At 45.4% G+C, this 17,785-nt stretch overlaps 1 protein-coding gene across 11 annotated transcripts in view; it reads left to right on the top strand.

Moving 5' to 3' along the window:
- DCTN1 (dynactin subunit 1) overlaps window positions 1-16,379 on the top strand; it is a 394,031-nt gene extending 377,652 nt beyond the window's left edge. For all 11 annotated transcript variants that reach the window (XM_069207920.1, XM_069207653.1, XM_069207629.1 and 8 more), the window contains 2 exons: window positions 1,514-1,603; window positions 14,655-16,379. In XM_069207920.1, the coding sequence (XP_069064021.1) occupies window positions 1,514-1,603; window positions 14,655-14,792 (228 nt within the window). In that variant the 3' untranslated portion in view covers window positions 14,793-16,379. The remainder of the gene's footprint in view (window positions 1-1,513; window positions 1,604-14,654) is intronic.
- The last annotated feature ends 1,406 nt before the right edge of the window (window positions 16,380-17,785 follow it).

Below are 17,785 nucleotides of genomic sequence, written 5' to 3'. Positions count from 1 at the left end.
CATCAGTTACTTATTTATGTGCCTCGTGACACAGCTCTGCTCCCAATTTCATTGGCCTTCCAATGACTTGTAAATGTAATCCATTCTGCTAGATAACAATGTCCTCTCCTAAAACTGCAGGTTTCAAACCATGTGGTAACTGTAGAATGCAGATTTCGGTACCAGATCATCACACGGTGTGTCTCGGGTGTTTGGGGTCAAGCCACAACTCACAATCCTGTGACAGTATGTCCTCATGAATTCAAAGGCGATTGAAGACCAGGAGGCCAAGCTGTACATCACTACAAATAAGTGACGAAGTGCAGCCATATATAATCTCCACACCTGTGTGCTTACGTCAGTTTCTTTCTTTCCATGCCTTCCAACACAGACCTAGAGCTCCGCTCCCAATTTCATCGGCCTTCAGGTGACTTCCAAAGTTACTGCAGTGTGGTAGGAAGCTGTATTACCTCCCAAAATTACATGTTTCACCATGCAGATGTCAGTCATGAACCTGCACTTCTCTGGGAGGGTTTTCTCCACCTAAACCTTCAAAAGAGATGGGGAGACTTCATCGATTGGACGCCAAAAGGTCCTTGAGATTTTATGTTTATTCTGATCATAACAAGGATCATCAAGTGGACAGTAGGATTTTTGTTGGGTTCTATAGAGCAAGGAAAGGGAAAACTGTGCAGAAAAGGACCTTGTTGAGATGGCTAGTCCTCTGCATTAAGATCTGCTACGCACTGGCCAAGAAGCAGCCCCCAGAAGGCCTGTCGCCTGATTCTGCTAGGGCGGCTAAGGCTGCTACCACTGCGTTGGCGCTTGGAGGGCCCGCACTTTATACCTACCCAGCAGCAATGTGAGCATCCATGCGTGCATTCACATATCACTACTACAGTGACAGTCGGATCTGGTGGGAAGAACACGTCGCCCTCTCAGCTCTGCAAGACCTTTTAGTTAGAGTCTACTCAACAGACCCTCAAGCTTGGAGCAGTACTGATCTACTATCTATTCGAAGACAAGGAATCTGCGGTTAGAAGTCTCCATCTGAAAAATAAATTACTTACCTTGGGAAATGTTCTTTCTGGTGGAAACACTACGTTACCTAAGTTTCCTCACTGACCTCCTGCCTCGACCAGAAAGAGTGTTACCGAAGGTAAGTTAACTTGTTATTCATAGCTATTTCTTTTCTAACTACTTCTGTGAATGACACATAGACAACAACTTCTGTAGTAGTTGCTCACATGTTCCTACCCTTTTTTACAGGGACGGGGGTCATTTGAGATGTACAGTTTGTGGCCCAGGAGATCTGTTAAACTACTACTTTGCTTAAGCAGTGATCTTCTGTTGTCACATCAGATGCCAGGCTGTACAGTGCAAGTAGTCTCTTGGTTTGTGTGTGTGAATATCAGTATGGTTCACGACCGACTTCAAGAGGAACCAGATAACCAAACGTGAATGCACCTAGCTGCCTGGTATTCCCATCTATTTTTAATTAATTTAGTGACTATTTTTATTTTTGCCTTTGCAGGATGATGTCATAAAGGAGACAGTATCACACTGTCCCGGGGCCAGTGTTCCCACTGATTTTGCCACTTTCCCTTCGTCATCCTTCATTAAGGTATTGCAAATGATATATTAAGATTGTAAATGTGAAAAATTATGTGGAGTCAGCTGTCATGAGATTAATAGTCAATTTAAAGCTATGTTGCTAACCTTGAAACATGAGTTGTTGACCAGCATCATTATGTAGATACAGCAACCAACGCCCCTTATTTCTGCTGTGCAGTGATTAGACGCTCACAGAATCTCGCTCTAGTAAAGTGGGTTGTGACAATGTTCTTTATATTATTTTCCCTCACAATGCTGATCTGAGATATAGATCCATACATTCTGTAAGTGTTGTTGCTGTGTTCGTTGTACCAGCTTGAATGAGGCCAAGTATATTGTCAGTGTTGCTTATGAGTTAATTAAGGCCAGCTACTCCTCCCAATGATTATTGGGAATACCTTAATCCTGAAGAGCTTCATCTGCTTTGGATCTATTTTCCCTCAGGCACAGTGACTTAGTAGACATATGATTGTATATTCATGACCAGATGTTTGCAATCCTCTCTAAAGGTCCTTGGTATGAATCTCCTTGTCTCCCTTTTAAACATCCAGTAGAGGGTCTTTGAGACACTGACTGTTTTATAGTGCATGCAGTCAATTATAGAGGATGGATGAATGCTTTTCTGGCTTTGCCATCTGACAAGAGTCGAAGATAAAGGATGCCTTGGTAACAGAGGGGTGGATTTCAGGTCCTAACCTGGAGATCTGTGAATGCTGCAGAACCTTTACGAGATATCACAATAGCCATTGGTGGAATTGGTTGTAGAGCATAAATCTTGTGAACAGGCTGCTGCTCTAAAATAGGTGGTTTTCAGTGGTGTGTGTATTCGAACATATTTTTTAGCCTTTCCACGAGACAGCTTTGCACCAGATTCCACACAGAAGGCACCTCTACTGTCAGAATCTAAACATGTGGGACATGTTTTTGATGCAGGCTAACTTGTTTGAATGAAAAATCATCCCAGCACTACCAACAACCACCAGGAAATATCCATGCCAACTCTATTAAAACAATTGTTCTATTTAAACAAATATGGTACCCATTATCACGAGGCACCCTCCTTCATGTGCTTAGAGTTGGGCAGAGCATACCAGTCTTAAAAATATTTAACCTTGACCCCAACATGCTAAAATGATATGTGCCTTCAACTAGTTTGTTGCCAGAGTCCCCAAACCCCTACTGGTGAAATGCTAGTCTGTCCTCCAGTCCGGAATAAGTACTAAAGGAATCCTGTGCTGCTGGATGGATTACCTACACTCAAACCCCAGCCAATAGGGAAACCTGCCTACTGCTTCTCAACCTCCTGCCAGACTTTGATATGATTGGCCAGGATAGGCAGCTGTATACCCTGGAACACTGTATTGACTTTCGCAGCTAAGACCTGAGATGGCTTGCCTTGTGTTTAACCAATTGCTGTCAAGTGCTGAAAATAGGTAATCTCATCTCTGACAAAGCCCCAATGTCCTGCGTCCTGATTGCCCCACAGTTCTGTCCTGGCCCTTACTCTCTGCAGTCTGTATCTTGAGCCCTTAAATAAGGTACTTGAGCAGACAGGTGTACTCATCCACCAGTGCTCAAAGTGCTACCCTGTAACTACCTGTTTGTACTGTGGTGTAGTTCACTTGCTCTTCATACTCCTGCCATCTGAAGCTGGGCATAACTATACCTCAGAACTTGATTTTTACGTGATATTCAGACTGTGTGCCAAACCGTTGCAAAACCTACAATTTTCATACAATCTGGTGGCTCAGTGGACTAATGCATCCACTCCTGAAACCTGTTTTTGATCTTGTGGCCACAAATTCAACTCCTGGTAGGTTCGCTCAGCTCTGCATCCTTCTGATGTGAACAAAATGAGCACTATTGAGTTTAGTATCAAAGAAATACCTTTTAATCCGCGCCAGAATGCCCCTAGGGGTGAACATGCGCTTCACAAATGCATGTGTTACGTTTTATGTTATGTGAGATGCTTGGCACATGTGTATCTTCAAGCCCCTCTAAAACACAACTTGTTCGTTCCTCACAAACAGAAACAAATGCCCTAGGACTCATTACCTCAGTGTGGTTGGCTGTGATCCATAACAGACTATTTCTTTAGAATTACTAGATTTTATACTGAATCAGTCTCTGTTGCTCATCCCATACTCAAATCGACCTGCCACATCGGCTTATAACCATTTGCTCCACCTCTCTCCATAGCTTTAAACCACTGCACATTCACTAGTTCACCTACCACCAACATGGAATAGCTGTCGTTCAAGCTGCACATCACTCCCAACTTTAGCCTGTATGGCGCTCTCATCTACAGACCATCGGGACCCCACACCAACTTCTACAACACCATTGCAGACTTTGTTGCACCACTTGTCCTTGACGCGATCAACTACATCCTCATCGGTGACCTGAACTTCCACCTGGATGATCTAGCCAAACTCAACTCACGACACTTCGCGAAAACCTTGGAAACCTGCTCCTCACCCAAAGATTCAAAGGTCCTGCTTACATTACTGGGCACCTTCTGGACCCCATCTTCACCTCATTCATCAGTGTCCACGTCCTGGACCACTCCTCTCAACACCCTTTAATCCAAACACAGCCTCAACCTTTTGAAGCAATCAAGAATTTCAGTGATTGGATCACCTGTGACAGTGCCCTGGCCTCCTCAAGCACAACAAAATCCAACCATTACACTAGGTGGTAAACAGAAGTGCTCTGATGATGAAGCACCACTGCAAACAACTGGAGCACAGGTGGTGAATCGAGCAAAGACGACGAGGATAGGGGTACATTCAAATGAGCCCAGAGACAATACCACAAAATGATATGAACCACTAAGGGCACCGCCAGACAGACAAGATCTACATGTTATGTTTGAGCCAGCGAGACCATGAGGACTTCTGTGATGGCTGGCAAGATTTTGTTGGCCTTATCCCATAAAGCAGGGTTGCACCTGCTTAGAATGCACACCATGTTGAAAGGTCTTAAGGCCATCAGTGTGTTTCAACTGTCTATCTGGAGGATTGAGTAGAAAGCCAATAAGGTTGTCTTTACTCGTCGATGCCTGTACCACAAGGCTTTTAGGCCTAGGATGCATTGACGCCCTATGACGTCTGGCAACATGTTGACTGACCAGAGGGCCAGAGCACGGCTTGGACCATGTGGCCAAAAGGGTGTCTTCTAAAAGCCTTTTTAAATGGCAATAGTGGCCCAGAAGAAGTTGGACCTAGGGATGTACATTACATAATGCGCACTGCCCCTGTTTGTTCCGCAGTGCACCTTTAACTAGGTGTATCAGGCATAAACCGTAATAATGTTCCCTGTTACAGAAAGCATGCTGCCTCCAGAACAGATGTAAACTTGCGCCTGTCCTGCGGTCAGTACATTAGTAAAATGTAGACCAGCTCTTTAAAGCAGTCAATTAGTCTTTTATAGTGCAGGCACCACCCACCCTGATTTACAAAGGGGGCAGACATCCCCTCTGCAGGCGTGTGCAGTGAGTGACTGCACCTGCCTGCAGGGGGATGTCGGGGTGTTCCATGGGGCTTCCTTTTCTCCCTTCTAGGGGGTGCACTGATTGTACTCCACACCTTTGTGGCATTTTCACCTGTTTGCCCATATCCATAATATGGGGTGGGCTCAGGGCAAAGTGTTTCCCTTATTTACACTAGGGCCACACTCCCGTGCAAATGAAGGGACCCAACAATAGCCTTTTGCGAGCGCTATAAATAGCAACTTAATCTCTGTTATAGAGATAGCCACACATGTCTGTGGCCTCTTCTATAGTATTAAAGTGCCCATTCGGTGCAGAAACTGGGCACACTGTTACGTTGTGCCCCCTGGGCACGTTATTTAATAAGGCGGCTGGATCTCTATCAACAAGTTTGTCTTGATTTCATCTGTAGGCACCGCAAATTAGGCATATCTGCTGCCCTTCACATAAATGCTGCAAAGTAAGGGCTTTCTTCCATGGGTAGCCCAGGTGGCAAGTCAAGCCCAGTTTCTGGAGATATATCTGGTCCACTGTCATGTTGTGCCAGGTATGGCCCATCAGAATACTGAGGGTATACGGATTGTCCATCTTTCCCTCATCATCAGTGTCATGAGTAACATTATGCATACCTTGAATAGTTTCAGAGGTGCACCCAAAGAAGGCTTCCGAGCCTCCGATAGTACTGGTGTTGGGGCACAGGTTGAGGATTAGATTCAGCCTTTAAACTGACTAGTTGCCCCTTTGTGATCTCATCGAGCAACAAAGGCCTAACATGAGTGAACAACAGGGCACTGACTTCATTAGCATTGTCGCCACTATGGATAGGAATGCCGTGGACTTTGGGGCCGAACAGAAGCATGAGCCAACGCCATACTGGACCCTCAGATGGGGACAGTGGTAGCAGTGGTATGATGCGTCACACTTCCCGTAAGTAAACAATGTCTGTAGAGAATGTTGATAGTGTCAACGGGTGAAGGCACTACGCTACTAAACTAGCATCAAAAAGTGTGAGAAAAACTCCCACACTAACATGAACCTAAAGGACACCCAGAGCAGATCCGCGTCAGTAACTGGCCTCTACCACCCGGTTAGTACTCTGTGTTGCTGATGAATTTAGGGGACTTATTAAAGTCCTCCCATAGGGTATTCATTACTTTGGAGCTACTTATTTTGCCTCCCAGACTTTGTGCTTACGTAGGAGCCTGTACAGAGGCTTTTTACTTTTTGCAGACACGTGAATCTCACATCTTGCATTACCTTGATCTTTTCTACAGTTGGCGATCAGTAGTTATTCTGCATATAGCCTTGAAAAAGTAATCCTAGATGAAACACATGTTGACTGCCTGCCTTTTGGTGGAATGAACACCTCAACTTCACCACCAGTTAACTATTTTCTCATTAACTGGACTCACTCAGTTGTGTTCTACTGTTCCAGGATTATTTGATCTGGGTGTACTTTATGTTCATGGACCCAAAGATGGTTTGACTGTGGAAGTACAACTGTAGTCACTTATGGTTCAGCGGAGCAAGAAAGCATGCCTCGGGCAGGAGGAAGCTCCTGTAACAGCTGAGCATGACCTCCTCGAAGGCCACCATTTGCTGCTGGGTTCACAACAGCCCAGGGAGTTGGGGGCATGCCAGAATCAACTGTGGGGCAAGAATGGACTGAAAGATGCTTCTGGAGTATGGATCTTCGATTCACACTCTAAAAAGTTCTCTCCTGTTTTTGAAAGATGGGATGGGATTGGTGGGTCTTCCTTGGCATTTTTGCACTTACCTGGCATTTTCGACTTAAATTTACCAGAAGACATTGAGCTGTAACAGAACTTTTCACAGGGCTACCTTCTTAAAGGGTATCGCAAATGACCCCTGAACTTGGAAAAAAAGATTCATTTTCAACCACAATCCTTTATTTTGATAGTCACCCTCGAATTTCGCCTCCTGGATCACTTTCTGGTGCGTATTTATTGCACGACTTCGAGTTGTAACCACAGCCAAAGCATAAAAGGTACAAGTCGTGCAGGTCCATTACTGACAGCTGGCTCGTGCAGCCTTGAATCCTGTAATTTTGGAGGGAGTCATTGTGTTATGATTTAAGCCAGTTCTCTTGAATGGAATGGAGTGACAGTCACTTTTGAGGTCACGGCATTGCACACAAGGAAACGTTCTAGGACATTTGAAGTAGGGCAGGTGGGAACGGGTTTCTGCCGGAGAGGTTGGTTATTTATGTGATGTCCTGAATAAAAACATTACCAGACGATATTTTGAAGTGGTCAACTTACTTATAACACTGGCGACGAGTGGAAAATAACATAATCATTACCAGCCTCTATCAAGAATCCACGCAATTCCAAAGTAAAGGTAAAACCCTACCTCGCCTGTTTTCTGGATATCGACAGAGTGAAGTTTTGTGGGCTGTCCGGCGTGAAAGTGAAGCCAGTGTTTTATCGACAGGTGCCATGGTGCGGGAGAAAGCATTTGGGGAGGAGACCTTGGAGCTGGTCCAGGCAGTGAATCGTCGAGAGGTATGTTCTTTCCCAGTCAGCAGTCGAATGTTGACTTCGGAGCTTGGAATGTGCATATGACGTTCCGCGACACCCAAGCGTTAGGAACATATGTTATGATTTAGACTGTTAACATCCGCCACCATTTTAAGAGTATTCTCAACGTTGATCCGCACACCGATAAAAGCAAGCAGGATCAGCATTCAGTATCGGAGGTGATTTGCACACCGATAATAGTAAGGAGGTTTAGTGCACATTTTTCAATTAATTTCCTCAGGTGAGAAGCATTTATTTATATAATAACGGAGTGCTTTTAAAGCATAAGGCCACATGCAACCAGTGTGACTATTTTGTTCTTAAGTAACACAAAAGGATGATGGACGGAGTGCTTGACAATGCAACCACTCACCCCCAGATGCAGGGTATAATCCATCGTTCTTTTGCTTACCATGCCACCCCAGTTTGGTCCGAACCATATGCAAATCAGTCTTGACCCTGTTCCTCATGGGAACAGTCCAGCCTGAACTGCCAACCCAGGTCCTCCCTGGACCGGAAACAAGCATCCTGGGACTGGTTTCTGGGTATCACCCTTCATCAGCCAGACTAGCTTGGATCCAGTGGCACAGTGAGCACAGGACCCACTTCTGGACCTACCCTGCCTACTTAGGGCAACTTTAGCAATACAAAAGGATGATGGACAGAGTGCTGAACAATGCAAACACCCCCAGTCACAGATCTAGGTTTAATCCATCGTTCTTTTGCTCACCATGCCACCCCAGTTTGGACCCAGCCATATGTAAATCAGTCTTGACCCTGTTCCTCATGGGAAGAGTCCAGCCTGAACTGCCAAGCCAGATCCTCCCGTGACTGAAAACCAGCATCCTGGCTGATGAAGGGTGATGCATAGTTTTTCGGTGTGATGGACTTGCCCTCTGCTTACCACCAGGTTATGCTGCATCCTGACTCTAGACCTGGTCAGTGAACTGCTCTGCTTCCGTGTAGCTCCACCAGTAAGGGCAGCTCGTGTGTTTTGAACTCTGACCCCGATCAGAAGTTCAAGGCCCTCCCCCACCTGCAGGCTCCTACCTGCACATCATCCCTGGTGTCTAGTGCGAGAGCTCTGCTCTTCTGCTAGGCTGCCCTCGGCCTCTTTTTTTTCTCAGTCTTCTCCCTTTCGTGATTTTTTCTTTCTAGTATGCTGTATTGTGCCTTTTCGCTTTCTGTGCTTTTTTTCTATCATTTTTTTCTCACATTCTCTCATTTCTCTCATTTGCGCTTTTTCTCTCTTCCCTCTCCCCGCCCTACTGCCCCTGTGGCCCCGCTCCCCTTTTCGCACCGTTTTCCCGCTCCAGCCTGCCAGCTGCCCTCTCCTCCCTCCTCCCTACTTAATGGCAGACGCGCCACCGGCACACCAAAGCCAAGCCCATCTGCGCCTATCCGTGACCAGCGCCACTCCCCAAGGATACAAGATCACCTGCAAAGACTGCTGACTGTCCCACCCACCCCAGGGGTGGGGGGGGCATCACCCACAAGTCTCACATCTGTCTGAGCACACACTCCGAAGACTCCACTCGCCTGATAGAACACCTTAATTTCAAACTACAGACCAGCCCGACATCCACCCTCAGGGGAACCCTCATCTACCGCCCACCTGGACCCCGTGCATCCTTCGCTTACTCCATCACTGACTGCATCCCTGCACAAGCCATCACAGCCACCAACTACACCCTGCTGGGAGACCTCAACTTCCACCTCGACAACCTACAAGACCACAACACTGCATCCCTCCTAGACATCCTCCACAACATAGGGCTCTGACAGATTGTGACGGAACCAACCCACTCTCGACCCCATCTTCACAACAGGAACCTCTGTTACCTTCAGCCACACCTCCAAGCTTCCATAGACAGACCATCGATGCATCCATTTCCCCTTCAATACACCCACCATCATCAGACCACAGTACCAACCATCCCATAGAAACCGGGCAAAAATCACTGACGACCAGCTCACCGTCACCCTCGCCAACTCCGCCCCTCGATCGCACACGACGACCCGAACACCACAGCACGCACCTTTCACAAATGGATCGCCGACTGTGCCAACACCATAGCCCCCCTCAAAAAGAACAGCAGCACCCACACCAAGAAAGCCAGCTGGTCCACCACAGAACTCCGAGAATCCAGACACACTTGTCGACGCCTTGAGAAAATCTGGAGAAACACCAAATTCGCAGAAGCCCAAAGCAACTTCAGAGCCACCACCACCGCACACCACCAAAAAGAAAGCTATACAAGACAGAATCTCCTCACATGCACACAACAGCAAGGAACTCTTCTGCATCATCAAGGATTTTGCCCAACCCAGCAGTGAAACAACGGACATCCCACCCTCCCAGGACCTCTGCGACAGACTCAACACTTACTTCCACCACAAAATCAAGACCATCTATGACAGCTTCAACGAGGACAACCTATGCGCAGAACCCCCTCCACCAAAACCCGACACCAACAAACCAACGATCACCAACTGGACCCCCCTCACCACCGAAGATACACTGAAGAAAATGAAGTCCATACACTTCGGGGCCCCCACGGACCCATGCCCCCACCATATCTTCAACTGAGCTACTGATGCAGTCGCCCCCAAGCTCCTCCTCACCATCAACCGCTCCCTGGCTGCCTCCTCCTTCCCCGACGACTGGAAACACGCAGAGATTAACCCCTTCCTCAAGAAACCTTCGGCGGACCCCACTGACTTCAAGAACGTCAGGCCCATCTCCCAGCTCCTATTTTCAGTGAAAGTCATCGAGAAAGCCATCAACAGCCAACTTGTCACTTTTATCAAAGACCACAACATCCTCAACACCTCCCAATCCAGGTTCAGAAAAAAACATAGCACTGAAACAGCCCTCCTGGCTGCAACAGACAACTTCTGCTCCCTGCTGGAAAAGGAAGAGACGGCGGCACTCATCCTGCTAGACCTCTTGGCAGCCTTCTACACAGTCTACCACCACACCCTGATACGCAGACTTCACAGAGCCAGCATCAAAACAAGGCCCTCGACTGAATCCAATCCTTCCTCTCCTGCAGAACTCAACGAGTGCAACTCGCCCCCTTCCTCTCGGACCCCACACCTATCACCTGCGGAGTTCCCCAGGGATCCTCCCTGTGCCCCACGCTGTTTAGCGTCTACATGGCCACGCTGGCCGCCATCATCAGAAGCTACGAAATCAACATCGTCTCCTACGCCGACGACACCCAACTCATCCTCTCCCTATCCAAAGAACCCAAGACAGCCAGACACAACTTCCGCGAAGGCATGAAAGTAGTCGCGAACTGGATGAAAAACAGCTGCCTTCAACTCTACGCGAAGAAGACCGAAGTACTCATCATGGGACCTCAACTCAACGCACGGAACAACTCCTGGTGGCAACCCACCCTCGGATATCCGCCCACCCCGATGAACCAAGCCTGCAACCTCTGGATCATCCTGGACTCCAACATGGACCGCCAAATCAACTCAGTCACTTCCACCTGCTTCCGCACCCTCCACCTCCTATACAAGACCTTCAAATGGATCTCCCTCGAACGCAGAAAGACCATTGTACACGCTCTCATTACCAGCAGACTGGACTACGGCAACGCGCTGTATGCCAGGATCAACAAGAAACTCACCCGCAAACTACAGAACATCCAGAATGCCACCCCCAGAATGGTCCTCAACCTGCAGCGACACTGCCACATCACTCAACACCTGTGCACACTACACTGGCTTCCCATTGAGAAAACAGTCCCCACACACACAAAGCCCTCCACGACACCGGACCAGCCTACCTGAACAGGCGACTCAACTTCCACCTACCCCATGGGGCCCTACACTCAGCCCAGCTCTCTCTCTCCGAAGTACCCCGCATCGAGAAAACAAGAACAGGGGGGACGCTCTTTCTTCCACCTCGCAGCCACCCCCTGAACATCCTTCCGCTCCACCTCAGGCCATCCACCTCCACAACTTCATGAAGGAGCTTAAGACATGAATATTTTGAAGAACCACCTCACTGTTGGTCATTACACGCCCTCCAGTCAGCACCTTGAGACCCTTGCCGGTGAGTAGTTGCGCTTAATAAACACTGATTGATTGACCATTGACCTTTGGGGCATTTTGATTTATTGACCGATGCCAGCCTCAAGGGATTAGGAGCAGTTTTGGCCCAAATGGTAGACGGTGAAATAAAAGTAGTAGCTTTTGCTTCTCGCTCATTAAAAGGTGCTGAAGAGTGATTTTCAGTTATTGAGTGAGACGTATTAGCTTTATATTGGGCAATTCTCCATTTAAAGTTTTTTTCTATGGGGAATACCTTTTGTGAGTAGATTAGATCATCAACCACTTACACGTATATTTTTGTGTAGAGAGATGGAGAATGTATCCCCTAGGATCAAGAGGAGCGCAGATGGATTGTCTAGTTATAATTTCACAGTTGAGTATGTACCTGGATCAAAAAATGGAGTGGCAGACTGTCTTTCTAGGCTGCCGATTGACCAAAATGGAGAATCGTGTGAAGAAACAGCTGTAGACTGGGTATGTGAGTGAACTTTGGAGAATAGTGAGTGGGAAAATGCAAATTCAAGTGATTGAGTTGACAACCCTAAAGTAACTCATTGTAAGGGCTTGGCCAAACAGGAAAGCAGTGACAACAATTGTTGAGGGATTCCTTTGTGTTAAAAATGGAGTAAGCATTAGTGATAGGAAAGTGTTGAGGGGGAAACATGTGGTACCTCCTAAAGTCTTGCGAGAAATTTTAATTAATTTGGCTCACGAAATCCATTTGGCCAGGAATATGACCAACGCTCCATTATGAGAATTGTACCGGTGGCCAAGGATGGAATATGTGGTAGAAAGTGTTGTAAACAATTGTTAGCATTGTGTGACTAATGGCAAAACAAAGAAAACTCGCAAAGCTCCACTGTCGCCTGTGGAGGTTCCAAAGGAACCATGGACTAAACTTGGTTTAGTCTGATGAACGATATGTTATGTTGCTGGTAGACTACACATCTAAGTGTGTGGTCACAAAATGTGAAGCTGCAGTAAATACTAAAACAGTCATTGAATTTTTAAAAGAGAACATTTTTAGGGAAGGTGTTCCTAAAACTCTTGTGACTGATAATGGGGTACAGTTTGTATCCCAAGAAATATGATTTTTTTCAAGGATTTGGCAATAGCTCATTTCAAGACAACTCTTTATCCGCCACAAGCCAATGGTTTGGCAGAAAAGATAAACAAAATAGTAAAAAAAAGAAATGTTGATCAGCGTGCGCTCTTGAATAAGAAACCTCTAAAAGTAGTGCTATGAGAATTCTTGTGGGCACATCGTGTCACCACTAATAGTGTGACGTCTGTATCGCCATTTGTTTTGCTTAAGGGTAGGAAGCCCCATTGTAAACTCAATCCGGTATGGCTAAAATTAAGTATAGAACAAGAAGTGAGCGTTTCAAATGAGGAACTTGTTTGGCATAGAAGGAAACATCAAAGCAAGTATAAATCCCACTTTGATTCAAAGAAGTGTGTACGTGAATCTAAGTTTGAGGTGGGTGACAGAGTCCTAGTGAGAAGACCAGGACTGGTGAAAAAGGGCTGCTCGAAATTCATGGGCCCTTTTGTGATAACTTCCCTAAAAAGGAATGTCTCAATGTTGTTAGACTCAGAAGATGTGTGGAGCATGTCCAGATTGACTAAAGTGAGTCATGCCAAACTGGAATCTGTGTTAAATGGCAATCAAGATGCAGACGATTTAAATGGCGATTATGAGCTTTGGACAAGACAGAAGAAATTCAAACCTACTTGGCATAAAGACTGTGATGGGGGAAGTTACAAACCACAAACATAATTATAGTTATGGAAGTGATGGGAATGTGCCACAACAGCATTTGAAGGAATGCTCGAACAATGTTTGAGAGAAAAAAAAATTAACAGTACTGCTAAACGTAAATATGTTACACAACTTAGTTCATTCTTATCTTATGCAAATGTAAAAGTTTTACTAAGTTATTTTTTTTTATTTGAGAAACATATGGTTTGATGTTAAAATTCAACTATTGTATTTAGGTCACAATATTATTATAAGTGAGGGAGACGTGTTATGATTTAAGCCAGTTCTCTTGAATGGAATGGAGTGAAAGTCACTTTTGAGGTCGCGGCACTCCACACAAGGGAAGGTTCTAGGGAGTCGGGAGTAGGGCAGTTGGGAGCGGTTCTCTGCCAGAGAGGTTGGTGATTCATGTGATGTCCCGAATAAAAACATTACCAGACGATATTTTGAATTGGACGACTTACTTCTAGCACATTGTTGCTGAGCAAGGGGTGCAGGTTGGGGCCCACTTGCACTCATTTTTGGGGAGGTGGACTTATATTCATCATCGGACTTACTGACCAAGAATAAGTGAAAGACAGAAAAGGGAGAAAGATAAAAAGGAAAATGAGGCAGAAAAGTGGGAGAAGGAGTGTATGGTGGTGTCTGAAACAGGCATGATGAGGTGGAACCAAGAGTAGATCCCTGATTTTCGAGTATCTCCCCATTCAGCTGTCTTGGTAGCAGGCCTCTAGGAAAAGCATTAGTCACGCCAAATTAAGCACTAGTCCCTGGCACACTGTATGTAAACTTTGGAAAGTAGTTGGAAAACTAACAAATTTGGGAGTGGAGCACACGCTCCAGAGCCATACAGAAGTCTTCCCGCCCAACAGGCTGCAGTCTATTTGCAAAATAGCTTCAAGGGACCATTGTAAATCATGAAGGTCAGGTGTTCTTTTGTGTACATTGTTTATTCACTCCGATGTTTGCCAATTTGATGATTTATCAGTATTTATCAAGGGTTATTTTAGAGACATGCATTTCTAATAATTTCCAAAAAATTAAAATGAGTTTTATTGTAATGGTTTGGTACTACATTAAATAAATTTAGTTTTCAAGTAATAATATATCACTCGCTCATTCTTATCTTGTTTTCCCAAGAACCTATACCTTGCATTTTCATACGTAATAATTTAATATTTGTAATTTATTTTTCTCGCAGGCCAAAGAAGAAAAGGAGGAGGACAGTGTTTACATTGGGAAAGTGACTTTGCCTTGCAAGCCTGGTCAGAGCCAGGTTCACCGGCTAGTCCTGACTCAGGAACAATTGTACGAGCTGCATGGGCGGCTCATTTCCTAAAGGAAAAACACAAACACTATCTTCCTGTATGAATATCTGTTGGAGGACACAGAGCATCATAAGTCACCATCCTGATTTAAAGTCAATAAAATGTTGATCCAAACAAGGATCACTTCTAAAAATGTTAAAAACAAGTTGAGCGCTAGCTCTCTCAAGCTCTACAGAAAGTTCAGAAATGTGTTAGCTGACAGTGTTTCCTGTATGCGACTTCCACCTGATGGTATGATTGACTGGTCTGTCCTGTATATATCTTCTGCATTCTTTCTCTACACTGCAAGCCTTAGTAGCTGTGCTATTATATGAACTCTCACTTATCTTGCATAAACCTGGACTTCATGCATCGTTTGACAAAAGCCAATATTGAAAGTGTAAATTTTTTTTTTACCCAATGCGCCTCCAAGATTCCTACTCTTTTTCTTCCGCGTTTGAAATTATAGATATTATTGGTGCCTTTAGGGTAGGTTTGCCTTCAGGTTTCTCAGTTCACTCCTTGGTATTCAGCGCCTTGTAGCTTTCCTTTTTGCCGTAATCGAATGTTTACGGACATTTGCAATATTTTACTGTTCGAATGCACCATTTTAACTCAGGCTTTATTGATATCATACAGCAGAGACTTGCACTCTGTGTCCTGCTTCAAAGATCAAGTTTCCTTCATGTTTTCTGTGTGAATGAGCCAGCCTTCTGGAGCAACACTGGGAGACAAAACGGGAAACGCTCCATCTTGAGTACCACAATTAATGCTTTTGAGGTTTTCGGAATGTCTCTGGGTAATATTTACATTTGATATATACATTTTTTCAGTTGGATTTCATTTAGGCTTAAACTTACTTCTATTTGGGCTGTATTACGTTTTTTCCCTGGAGCAGTTCTCTTTAGTTACATTTTTTTTTTTTTTTTTTTTTTTTGCAAACATCCTTATTCCTCAATCCTTTTTACGGGTTACAGGGATTTGTGAAATTGTAAGGAGCTATCCAAGACCCACTATGCCCCATTCCAGGTGCATCACACAAACCCTGGCAGACAGTTGTGCGTGATGCGTGGCAGGGCGTAGTACAAAGGTTCTAGCGTCCAGCCAACTACTGAAGGTTCTGCTAATGTCTGAAGATAGCATCAGACTTCATCGAACTGCCTCACTTCCCATCCACAAGCAGTATGAGGTGTTTAAAGAGGAGCTGGAAATATAGATTATTAAAGGCAAAACCTGGTGATAGAGTATGATATTCTGTCTCTGGGCGCTTGTGGATTCAGTCGATGTGGCTGGCTGACAAAGCCCATGTTTTTACAAGTCATTGTTTGTGTGATATCTGTTTCAGAAAGAACAGTGATACTTACATTTGCCTTGAAACAAAGCTGCTTTTGAACTCCTATTCACACTTGCATATAAATTATACATATATGTAGTTATATGTGTTTATGTAAATTTTTACATTGTTATCCATAGTCGTTATTGTACTAATGAAATCGGGAGTCCTTGCATCTGTCAGTTTACTTCTATTGATGAATCCGTATTTAAAACCGGGATACTAATTTATTGCCAATGTTGACCCCTCAGAAATAAATTACTTTTGCAAAACCTCTTGACAGTTATTTGATTGTTGTCTGATTTTTTTCTAGTACAGAAGGGAATATTTCTGATGTGATTGTAAGAGAGATCGTTGCCATTGCAAATATTTTTCATTTATTTGTGTATAGTGCATCTCCAGGTATGACGAGCCAGCTATGTCTGTCTCTTGTACCAGTATTACCTAAGGTGAGCTGTAATGAAAGCCCATGCTATAATGGATAATGATGTGCATCAGGAAGTGTTATGGGCAGCCACCAGACACTATGACACTGCTGATTTCTTGAAAGGGTGGTGTGTTTGTGCGGCGATCTAGAAGGCAGCCTCTTCCGATTCTCTGAATATGTTTGTAAAACACTGCACTGGTTCAGTTTCCAGGGTTGAAACCTATGTTGGAGAATCCAAATATCTGATGGAGACATCTAGTTGCAGATTCCTCACCTTAGAATTTTCCCCAGAGGTCGGTCTGAATCCCGAGATTTTTCTTGAGCTGTATGTAAGGAAATGCCTCCTGGGCATGGTTACCCCCTGACTTTTTGCCTTTGCTGATGCTAAGTTATGATTTGAAAGTGTGCTGGGACCCTGCTAACCAGGCCCCAGCACTAGTGTTCTTTCCCTAAACTGTACCTTTGTCTCCACAATTGGCACAACCCTGGCACTCAGATAAGTCCCTTGTAACTGGTACCCCTGGTACCAAGGGCCCTGATGCCAGGGAAGGTGTTTAAGGGCTGCAGCATGTCTTATGCCACCCTAGGGACCCCTCACTCAGCACATACACACTGCTTCCCAGCTTGTGTATGCTGGTGGGGAGAAAAAGACTAAGTCGACATGGCACTCCCCTCATAGTGCCATGCCAACCTCACACTGCCTGTGGCATGGGTAAGTCACCCCTCTAGCAGGCCTTACAGTCCTAAGGCAGGGTGCACTATACCATAGGTGAGGGCATCAGTGCATGAGCACTGGGCCCCTACAGTGTCTAACCAAAACCTTAGACATTGTAAGTGCAGGGTAGCCATAAGAGTATATGGTCTGGGAGTCTGTCAAACACGAACTCCACAGCACCATAATGGCTACACTGAATATTGGGAAGTCTGGTATCAAACTTCTCAGCACAATAAATGCACACCGATGCCAGTGTGCACTTTATTGTAAAATACACCTCTCTCTAAGATGCCCCCTGAAAACATACCTGACTTCCAGTGTGGGCTGACTAGTTGTTGCTGGCCACATGGGGAGAATGCCTTTGTCACTCTGTGACCAGGAACGAAGCCTTTACTGGGTGGAGGTGCTTCTCACCTCCCCCTGCAGGAACTGTAACACCTGGCGGTGAGCCTCAAAGGCTCACCCCCTTTGTTACAGCGCCACAGGGCATCCCAGCTAGTGGAGATGTCTGCCCCTCCGGCCACTGCCCCCACTTTTGGCGGCTAGGCTG

This window comes from Pleurodeles waltl, chromosome 1_1 (assembly GCF_031143425.1).
Source record: "Pleurodeles waltl isolate 20211129_DDA chromosome 1_1, aPleWal1.hap1.20221129, whole genome shotgun sequence".
NCBI classification, from domain to species: domain Eukaryota; kingdom Metazoa; phylum Chordata; class Amphibia; order Caudata; family Salamandridae; genus Pleurodeles; species Pleurodeles waltl.
The sequence above is the reverse complement of the archived record's forward strand: the minus strand, read 5'-3'. Positions and strand labels throughout refer to the sequence as shown.